General features: G+C 42.3%; 1 protein-coding gene across 1 annotated transcript; it reads left to right on the top strand.

The window, feature by feature from the left end:
- The first annotated feature begins 7,151 nt into the window (after positions 1 to 7,151).
- cav2 (caveolin 2) lies at positions 7,152 to 10,662 on the top strand. The gene is made up of 3 exons (XM_018726213.2): positions 7,152 to 7,390; positions 7,963 to 8,150; positions 9,730 to 10,662. The coding sequence occupies exons 1-3, from the start codon at positions 7,247 to 7,249 to the stop codon at positions 9,878 to 9,880; spliced, it is 483 nt and encodes a 160-aa protein (XP_018581729.1). The 5' UTR covers positions 7,152 to 7,246; the 3' UTR covers positions 9,881 to 10,662.
- Positions 10,663 to 11,592: the final 930 nt, after the last annotated feature.

Below are 11,592 nucleotides of genomic sequence, written 5' to 3'. Positions count from 1 at the left end.
TCTCTGTCTCAGATCATCCCACTGTGGTAAACTGTTGTACGGGATGCCCCTCATCTCCTCTGGCAGGTTTATCTCCACACTGATGGTGCTACGGATGAAGTCTGGTCCCCACACAGTCTGTGTGGAGTTTGCATGTTCTCCCTGTGTCCGCGTGGGTTTCTGCCAGGTGCTCCAGTTTCCTCTCACAGTCCAAGACACGCTGTTCAGGTGGACTGGTGACTCTAAGTCATCCATAGTGTGTGAGTGATAGAGAGAGTGTGTTTCGCTGATGTATGGATGAGTGACTCATTCTAAGTAGTGCATCTCGCAGTGTAAGTCACCTTGGGTGAATAAGGTGTGGGCTGATAACACTACATAGTGTTCATTGGAAGTAAATTTGGAGGAAAGAATCTGCTAAATGAAGTAAAGTAAACATAGGTGCATTTACATCCCAAAATTGGCCTTTAAAACTATCTGCTTATATGCTGCTGTTGGAAAAAACACAAACTGGCTTTTAATAAGTGTCAAAGGGTTAGCTGAGTATTTATGGAAGAGCGAAAGCAAGAGGGCTGACCCTTACCTCCCTGTCCTGGGCTGCAGAGTTGAACCAACCCAGGGGCATCAAAGAACAGACCTCTGTGTCTAAGCATGGGCCTGAAGGGCTCACACACAGCACAGCCTCGTTCTGTACACCGCTGGCTCCGGGAGAGGGAAACTGCTCTGCTTTGTGATTAAAGACTGACATTGAGACTCTTAGACTCAGAGAGGGAATTCCACATGGAGGATTCCACTGACTCACAGAGGAGATATTTTCTCACTGCCGAAGTTTGTAAGTAACATGACTCCTCAACTGCAGCCATAGATCTTCAGAGAGAACAGAGAAGCATGTAATTTTCTCAGATGACACATTTTCCCCTTATCCTGAGAATGACCCAGTTGTGCTAGACATTTTTTTCCTTAGGAAATCCCACAGCCTTAAACAGATGTTCCTGGTCTCTTTTTTGTTCATGAAACTGCAGGCTTCACGGAGTACTCAGTACACGATGGAGAGCACGATTCAAATTCTACATTTACCTCTGAAGGCAGACAATTATGTGCAATACCATGAGCAACGAGGATGACTGAACCCAGCAATCTCACCCAACCCAAAGGGACACCACCTGTATTGTTTTCCACAAGGTTCACCGATGCTAACTTGTGAAAGGTTGTTAATTTCACAAATTTCCTTTTGGAAATAAACTTATAGAAGATTGGATCATGGCAGACAAATATTAAGGCATCTGAACATTGTAAAAACCTGTCAAACTACCCCCTTTTCACCCTTTTACTAACTTAATAGGTAGCATGGTAATTGGGAGGGACATGGAATCTGAAGGTTAGAAAGTTCAAGTCCAAGAAGTAATACCTGGCCTAATTCTTTAAATAAAGATTCAATTCTGCATTCATCAATTATCAGATTTCTAAGTTTTTCAAATAAATGTAATGTGACAAAATGTTACAGCAGCTGAATGCTGAAGAGGCCACTCTTTTTCTCTTTAGTAAAAAAAAAAAAAAAAAAAAAAAAAATCTATGTTTCTCGTGCAGAAAGAAAAACAAAGATGAAGATGTCTATAACTGGACCTGTGAAAAATTACTTGTTGAAAAATTAAAACAAAATTACTGAATGAGTTAATGTGTGGTGCAGTGGCGCAGTGGGTTGGACTGGGTCCTGCTCTCCACGGGGTCAGGGGTTTGAGTCCCGCTTGGGGTGCCTTGCAATGGACTGGCATCCTGTCCTGGGTGTGTCCCCTCCCCCTCTGGCCTTATGCCCTGTGTTGCTTTGTAGGCTCTGGTTCCCTGTGACCCCATATGGTACAAGTGGTTCTGAAAATGTGCATGTGGCAAATTCAACAGCTGCTTTTGTCAAAAGCGATATAAAGATTAACAGCTATACTAAGTCATTAGGGACCTCATGGCACGGAGGTTGAGGCTCATGCCTCTAACAGTTATTCATGTTTTTTTCCAAAGTGACTTAGAGCTTTAAGTTACTTTCCCATTTATACAGCTACATGATTTCAGTGGAGAAATTTGAGGTAAGTACCTTGTTTAATGGTACTATAGCAGGAGGTGAGACTCAAACTAGCTTTGGGTCTAAAGGCAACAGCCCTAACCACTACACTACACTACACAACGCTCCTGCTCCTCTTGAACTGCTCTGTGGGTATGGGTTCAAGTCCAGCTTGACTTGTGGAAAGTTTGCAAGTTATCCCACGTTTGCACCTCACAGACATTCATGGAAGGAATCAATAGTACGCCATTTGTGCTCCCTGCCTTGTCTATACAACTGTCTGTGTGGTCACTATAGGTGGGATTCCTGTCAATGGCACTTCTATGAATCCATAATAAGACATCAACAAACAATAATCACCAGTACAATCAAAACATTTGTATGGAGCAGTACACCATCCATTTGTATGCAAAATGTGCCACTGACAAAAAAATTATATGCAAGCAATATTAAAGTGCCTGGGCTGATACGAACTACAGGTATACAGCGTACAAAGTGAACAGAAGATGAGATAAGAGGCAAGTTAAAAAATTTTGCTGTGATATGTAACCTGAAGAGAAAAGCTATAATTTGTCTATAAATAGTGGAGGAAAATAAACACTGTTGCCTGGCAACTTTGCCAAGATTGCCACATAACACAGAGCATTGTGTTACTCATTGTGTGTGTGTGGGGGGGGCAGGGGTGGGGTTAGTGCCCTAACTGAGATGCTGTGTGAATATTCCTTGTTTATTTCTTCCCTGAGACAGACCACTCACATCACAGTTGTGTTGCCAGGCAGCAGAATCAGTATGGAAGATAATGAGCCATTTGTGCCACACTGGAGTGTGCCTTAGTGACCCAGAACCCACCATGAGCCCATAGCTACTCAAGAACCAGAACATTCTGTGTGAGGATTTGTGGAACAGCCACTGTTGTTCACCTCGTCATCTCTTTGGTCCTCTGCATCAGGGGATTGACTTTTAAAGTAGTCCAAGTTCCTCTTACTCCCAGCAGACATTTCATTGGTGATCAATAATTCAATATTTTCATAATGTCATCACTAATGATGTATGAGCAGAGCTGCACTGGTTGTTATTACTTTCACTGAAATATCTTTTTTGTTATAATTGTGATGTTTGGAGACCGGACCTGGACACTCGCTTTGCATCCCTAAAAATCAGCTTCATGGATAACTTTGACACCTCACGTCTGATAGATCAACCACTCTCCATAATAGATAAAGATTGTTTAATTGCGGTGTATTTGTAGTGTATGCACATCATGTCATCTTTGATTAATGTTTCAGCCTCCTTTTTTGAACAAAGTATGCAAGGGAAGCTTGGAGGGGCGTACAGCAACTCCCCTGACTTCTGAGCAATATGTGCATTTCTAGTGGAAAGATGTGTTCTTCAGTTATGTGCCACACCTTGTGCTAAAGACTTTGCTCCTTTTTTGTCTTTTTTGGGAAGACTGTCTGATGGAAGTATTTCCAGATGTGCAGTCTAGCAAAATGGACTGATTACTTTTATGAATTGTGTGGAACACATGAATATCTTCATATTCTTACACGAAAGAGAATCCTAATTCATGCATCATTTAGAAATAGTCACAGCAATACAAACCCCCATAAATCTGAAGAAAATGAATTATGCATGAGTATGCTGGTATTTTTCAATAGATTCTGAAGAATACTTTACATATTTAATACGAGCCACAATAAAGTACACTTCAGCAAATAAGTAAGTGTGTTTTGTTAGTCTGTGTTTCCCTCCTCACTCAGTGCAAGAAAAGTCATCTTTCCAGCACCTGGGCTCAGATGTGTTTGAGTTTCTTAACACATGGCAAACCAACATGCAAATGGTCCTGCTTTGGAGGCAATGCTTGTTTTCTTATTGGCCTTGCTGTGGTCAAAAACCTTTCACATTCAAACCCCACCCCCACTCAAGTGGTTATAGGCATTTGAAAGAAAATTGAGCCTGAGCTGTGTTGGTGTGCTTATTCCACATTCCCAACTTATGACAGCAAAGGATTCCATATTTGTACAAATCCACTCAGAAACAAACTGTTCTTACATTTCCTGGATAAGCATTTTATAATAGTGTAAGACCTTTAATCCTACTCAACCACCGAAGGCCACACCCTGTCCACCTAAAGAACTTTTGCAGAAACTGTTGGAGACCTGGGCAGGTTTGAATCGGGTTGAACCGCAGGCAGAAATAAAGGAGTAGGAATCGACTCCCCCCTCTCCAGAGAGAGTGGGAGAGAGGAAGGTCTTTTGAGGTAGCCCATAGTGGGAGATGTTCAGCCTGAGGAGCCCACTGAAAGCACGGCCATGTGGATGCAGCCAAGGAAGTTGGGTACTCAACAGGAAGCGAGGCAAGTAATCGGTGGCCTTACTGATGGTGTTTATTTCCTCATTAGGGCGCAAGGAAGCTTCCAGTGTTCCTCTCTAGAGAATACCACCTAAACTGGAATGCGGGTACCTGCACATTATTTGGAAAGAGCACACAACACATGCTTACCTGACTAGGACCAACTGTGCACATTTTCCCCCAGAGGATGGCTTCACTGTGTTTTTAGATCCTGGTAGACTAAAATACTGTAGCTTCAATCAAAAGTAGAGCTACAAACAGAGTGAAAAACACAAACAGCTTCGGATGAGTCCAGTTCCTTCCCACCTAATGACACAGCAAGAACATACTCAAAGTTTATGTTGGCAGCATGGTAGGTAGAGCTGCCGCTTTGCACCTGTAGGGCCTAAGTTTGAATCCCACCTCCTGCTGTAGTACCCTTGAGCAAGGTACTTACCCTGAACTGATGCAGTGAAAATTACCCAGCCGTGAAAATCAGTAAATAATTATAAGTTGCTTAGCCCTGTAAGATGCTTTTGAGAGAAGTGATAGAGAAGAAGTGCTTAATAAATGCAAAGTTGTCTATCGGTCATGGTCATACAGTATGTATCTTGGACACGTCTGAAGGTGTTTCAGTGCGAGGAGTTTAGTGAGTCCTCTCTAACTCGTGTTCCAGAGAGACTTGAATGGCCGTATCCAGGCGGTTCAGACAGAGCGTGGGGGGGAATAAGCACTTTGAAGAATGGCAGTCGAGGTGTGGCCCGTAATAAGAGCTGTGGGAGAACCGGCCAGCTGAAGCACGCAGCCCGACAAGTTCGCCAGTGCAAAAACAAATACTCTCAATGGCACACGTTTCTCCTTCAGGGGAAAAAAATCCAACTTTCGTCTTGCTACTCAGTCGTGTTTATTCACCTGACGTTACCTGTGGCCCTGTTCACTGCATTGTGCAGAACTGATCCCATTAACAGTCATGTGATATTGAACTACTAATCTGAAGTGATGTTAAACTTTGTCTGCGATACCCTGCCATTCTTCTGTTTTCATCACTGCAATATTCTTTCTCCATCAGATCTGCCCTTTCACATCCCTCATCTATGGTACTTTTGTTCATTTCATGCTCTTTGACCTCGTGACTGAAGACCCAGACAGGCAACAAACCAGCGAGTGTTTGAAGAGCAACATGTTGCCAGGCACATTGCGCTCCAGCGGGGGCCTCTGCCAAGTAGGCCCCGGGGCCCCAGAACCGCCCTGTGCTCTAATCCGCAGGGATTCTGGGCCCCATTGTGAATTCCATGGCGGTTTTGCTTCGCTGTCATCAACCGTCACGTTGTTGTAGTGTTTTAACAATGAATGTGTTGTTGATGTAACTTCTGCTTTGCAAATGAGCCCGAAAAGCATCAGTTGTTGCTACCGTATGACAGACTTATTTTCACCTCAGTCAAAATTATTCTTTCACTTTTGGGAGTTGGATCCTTTCATTTAAACTCGCAGTTTTTTTTTTTTTTTAATTTATTTTTCTTTTTGTTTTCCCACCTTTTTATTAATGTTGCCATAGCTACCAATGAGTGGTCAGTGTGGCCAATGTCTATATCCAGGTTGCACTTTTGCCTTCAGGTGGACTGTTTTTGTTCCAGTGTGTTTATGTGTATGTAGACTAAGATTAGAAAAGATCACATTACTTGAGGCCAAAAAAATGTTACTCAGCAGTAAAACACTGGATGTTGTTGTTGAGCTGAAACAAACATACCTACACTTCCATGTTTACTATAATTTCCAGATGTTATGTCCCAAGTCCTACTTTGGACTACTGTAAAAGAACAAGTGCCCCTAAGTGGCAAAATTTATCCTGGTGGTCTGTGAGGGCAGGAATCCACAGCACACACAGCAAGGCCCCTGGTTCAGCATCAGTGGGAAACCCTCCTTGGGTGATGTAAGGAGAATGCCATCACACCGGCACACTGACAGCCTGTCACAGGCCTCCACCCCCTTTCCAGATGTAGCCGTAAACACAGCCCAGCTCCCACGGCTTCTGAGACAGACCTGTGTGGGTGTAATTGTGGTGTAAAAATAAAACTGTAGTTGACCGTGTCCTCTACAACACGGCCCTGCAAAGATGCTCTTGTAACCTGTTGCAGGACCACGCTACATTTTAAAGGGTGCAAAGATCCTCAGGCACCTTGGGCAAAAATATTTCATATCGATGTGTGGGCCAACAATTCACACACACATAATCCTCACACTGGCACCCATTCACTGTGTGTACTACTGGAGGAACACAGAGGTCCTGCCCTTTCCTGGAAGCACAGAACACTGGACTAGGGTGCACCCTGGACAGGACCACAGCCTATTGCAGTATTCTGTGTTGCTAAAGAACTGATTTAAAGAAAAAGCATAATATGGCCCACTGTGCAAGTATTCCTGTCCAGTTATGAACGCTGGCAGTTTTATCTGTTTTATGTTTTTATTATCGATTAAGTGTTATTAGTAGCCTTTATTTAGGTTTGATTTTTGTCCAGATCGACTTGCAACGTTAGCTCACTTTTACTATGAAGGGTACTACGGATAGCCTGCACTATAGAGCTGGGGTACTCTCACTGGAGTAATTCAGGGTGCTGCCAGGGGAAGCAGAAGTGGGATCAGACTGAAAAGGAATGATTAAAAAAATGAGAAAGACCATTCTCTACATACAGCTCGTCCATACCCTGCGTTCACTCACATGGGCCGATGGTTGCGTGAACATCCCAGCTCGGGACTTTGGGCTCGGCGGGGGGGGGTTGTTTTGCGAGAGAGCGAGCGAGCGTGAGCGTGAGCGTGCGCGCGCGTCGGAACGCGCCACCCCGAGCGAACGCGCTCAGCGCTCACACACCCCGCCAGCGGTTTGCGCGAAAGATGGGGCTGGAGAACGAGAAATCCGAGACGAGCGTCATCATGTCCGAAGATGAGTTCACCAGGTCGTTCGAACCCTTTCTGAACACGAAGAGCAGTCGAGCGCTACCGGACCGAGATCCGCGCGACATTAACGCGCATTTGAAGGTAAAGCGCTAGTAGGAGGGCGGAGGGGGGACTTGTCTTGCGTGGATCATTTAATTACTAAGTCTAAAGCTCAGTCTGTATAGATTGAATCCCTTCTTTTTTATAATATAATATCCTTACACAGCACTGAAATGGTGTCAAAGTGGCCAAATGTGTCACATGTTAAAGCTGCAAACGCACCTTGTTTCGTCGCACCTCACCTGGTTTCACTTGTGTAAAGACTAAGAGTCAAGTGGGTTCAAGTGTCATTCCGAGCTCATGAGCACCAAGACTAGAAAGAGAGTGCAGGTCTTCCTGTCTCCTCCTCACTTTTTGGACACGATCATGATGTAGGGACAGCAGGTAGAATCGCGTAGAGAGGACTGTTGTCCCATAAGTTATTGGTTTGAATCCCATTCCTCTTTGATTACGGTAAAGTAAGAAAGAATCCCCAGCTGTTTGAGGTTGATTTTTTTTTTTTTTTATCACTGTAAAGTCTCCTTTGGATTTAAGTCTCAGATAATCATGGATGATCATCACAATAATAACAGGTTTATTTCACAGATCATGTGCCTATTTTGTGTTGCTCCCAGATCAGCTTCGAGGACGTGATCGCGGAGCCGAATGCCATCCACAGTTTTGATAAAGTGTGGGTCGGAAGCAGCGCGGGCTTCGAGCTCATTAAGTACCTGTCGTACCGCGCGCTCACGACGCTGCTCGCCGTCCCGCTGTCTTTCGTGGCCGGGCTTCTCTTCGCGCTGCTCAGCTGTGTACACATCTGGTACGACCGCACACACGTTCGTATTGCACTGCATCCCTTCAAAGTGGCTGGCACAAAAAGGTCAGAACAAAGGATATCCGATTGGCATTAGTTGTTTTTTTTTTATGAATAATTGATTTTAAAAAAAAAGTAGACACTTAAGGGAACATACGTACTGGACTCGTGAGATTCATTTCAACAGTCCAGTATTGACATGCCTTTATGTGACATTTGACATTTATATGACCTTGTTGGGCAAGCTGCCAGTTACGCTGTTGCATGTAATCTGAAGGTACTTGGTTCAAATCCCTCTCCTGCTGCAGTAGGAGTAGCCGGCGGAACGGCAGTACAGCAAGTAGCGCTGCTGTCTTACAGCACCTGGGTGGTGTGAGAGGATGTGGGTTTGATCCCTGCTCAGTCTGTGTGGGTTTCCTCTGGGTGCTCTGGTTTCCTCCCACAGTCCAAAGACATGCTGTTCAGGTTCCCCATAGTGTGTGAGTGACAGAGAAAGTGTGTTCCACTGATGTATGGGTGAGAAATGTATCTAGCAGTGTAAATCATGGTGGTGAATAAGGTGTGTGGGCTGATAACACTACATAGTGTTCATTGGAAGTGGCTTTGGAGAAAAGCATTTGCTATATAAGTAAATGTAATGTAAATGTACCATGAATTGCTCCAAAGAGTGTGCCATACTTTTTAAGTGGGTAGATCATGGCAGTTTGCCTACTCTAACAGTATACTTTTTCCCGAGCAAATGAGCTAAATGAAGATTAATGATATTAATTTTTAATAATAGAATGATGACATAAAGTTTAGAGTCAAAGGTATGGTGAAAGCAAAAGTGCAAACATACCAATATCTGCAGTCTTAGAAGGAAAAAAAACAGAAATAAAAAAAAATGAATGTGCAGAATTTTTAATTTTTAATATTTGTTGATTTGATGCATTTTCATGCCTTTGAAGTTTGTTTTGTAGAACAGCATGCTTTTAAATGAAAAAAGAATAGCAGGAGGGCAGCGCCTGTGGTAGAAAATGGAAGAGTGCGGTGTTTCTCCGACAGCAAGCAGAAGACCTCTGAGAACAGTTTTTATTAGCTTGATCACACCTTGTCCGCCTTCCAGCAAACAAACCCACAGAAAGGTAATATAATTAAGTTTGGTGAAATGGTAACCCAACAGCATCACGTCCCCCATTCAAGGTAAACAATATGTCATGCTCCAGTGCCAAAGTGACTGAGAGATAACTGTCATGTTGTTTTCACTGAAATGTGGTTCCCGCTGACAAAATTATTTACTCGTTTAGCTGACACTTTCTTGCAAAGCAACTTACAATGTTAGGTTTGTATACTAAGCTACTTAGAATTAATGGCCCATTTATACAGCTGAGTAACTTCTACATGAGCAATCCAGGGTAAGTACCTCGCTCGAGTGAACTGCAGCAGGAGGGCGGTAGAACCTGGGTGCTTTGAGTGTAAAGACAACAGCTGTAAGCACTGTTACCCTGTCCCTGTCTCCTATACCCTGTAGAAGCTATTCTGTGTGTGCCGTACTGACGTTTTGCACATCGGCCCCATAGATCATTTCCAGCTTATGCCATTCCAGGGTGCTGATGCCAGGCCTGAAGAGCTGTCTCCTGGTGTTGCCCAGCCTCCAGAAGGTCTGGGACAGTTTGCTGGACACTTTCGTGGCTCCGCTCTCCCAAAGCGCAGGAAAGTGTCTGTCTACGATTGACATGAAGGGCATCCCCAACTGAGAAGGCACATGACAATGGCAATGGAACAAAAAAGGGAAAAGGACAGTTTTTTTTTTTTTTTTTTTTTTTTTTTTTCTTTGGGACCAAATATTTATTAGTGACCAAAACCATTTAACCTCAGTCCATTATTCTCAGATAGAAAAAAAAAACTGGCTGATCAGTGTGATAATATTCATTTACTGTAAAAATCAATTTGGAGCAATTGGATTCAAAATTCTGTGCAATTTCCTTACTGTACAGCCTTTTTGGTGTGTATATATTGAAGAGATGAGTTATAAATTATGTGTAAATATTAAAGCAAACCAAACTGTTTATACTTACAAGTGCAATGACTGCCCTTATTTTGTTACTGTACTCTGTTACCGTGATTCAACTGGTACAGCATATGTGTGTGTTGATTAAGGCTTAAAATACCTTAAATGGTATATATACAGTACCTTAAAACTGCTGTGCCTCTCTTGAGCGTTGATCAACTAAAGTTAACTTTAACATTAGAGGTATTTCCTACATTGAAGACAGGATTTAGGTGCAGTTTGCATTCCCTGAACTGAAATTTAAATGTATCCTTGGTATTTTTTGTCTTGTCAAACTACCTACCTGAAGCCTTGCCATGTTATATAAGTCAGTTTTTAAAGTATATTATAATGAGTACATGTTAAGAGTTTGTATGCTTTTATTTAAAAATGACAGAGTTTTGTGTGGTATGAAATTTTGCAAGAATATTATTTGTGTAATTACATTCAGGATACTCTCTTAGAGGCCAAGATTTATTGCAGGCACTGTAGCACTATAAAGGTTTATAAAGAACTATAAGAAGTTTAAATATTCATAATAAATAAACATTGCAATTTTGACAATAAAGGATGCTTTACAAATCCATGCTGTGGCTGTGTAATTTATTCCAATGTTCTAGAGGCACCCAACCAGTGTGTCAGGATGGATTATTTTGTTTCTCGCACAGAACACATTTGTAACATATTATGTTGGTACAGCTTTAATAAACAAATCCATATAACAGTAATTCCATAACTGCCATAACTGACACCTTTAAAGTGAAAGGTGTCTGCTATAAAATGCTGAAAGTAAGTTTTAATTACCATTTTTTACTTGATTTAGTCTTTGCCATACAACTGTTGCGCTGTAAACTAAAGAAGTTATTCAAAATGCTGCAAACACATTTCCCTGGATATGTGAACCTCGATACTTCAAAGAGGATATCCTTGTGAGTGCATTATTGTAGCTGGACTTATACGTTTAATGTAATGTAATCCTCTGTAATGTGCCTTACTATGTTGTGCTGAAGGAGTATTCTACCAAAACATGCTTTGTCTTTGGAAAAGCGGAAAGAAACAGATTTAGTTCTTTGCAGAATTTTTGCATTTTTTTCCCCCACAATTCATGGCTTTGTATGATTTTGAACCTGCCTCCTGGCTGCTATTTACTTTAATTTGCACAAGTTCCTCCTGTTGAATGTGCTGCCTGAGTACCCGAAAACAAACTCAGCAATTTTAAAATTATCATATTCTTTATGAAGCTTTACTTTTTATTTTCACGCCTGTGTCTGTACTGTGAAATTGCAATATTCATATGCAGGCATGTCATTTGGAATTGCTTTTCAAACCCTACCATGCCTTATACCGTATTTACTGTATTTACTATATTTATAATACCACAGAAATTCATATCAGACATAGGCATGACAAGGGAGACAT

Source organism: Scleropages formosus, chromosome 21 (genome assembly GCF_900964775.1).
Source record: "Scleropages formosus chromosome 21, fSclFor1.1, whole genome shotgun sequence".
In the NCBI taxonomy this organism is placed as follows: Eukaryota; Metazoa; Chordata; class Actinopteri; order Osteoglossiformes; family Osteoglossidae; genus Scleropages; species Scleropages formosus.
Note: the sequence above shows the minus strand (reverse complement) of the source record. Positions and strands in the feature narration are given on the sequence as shown.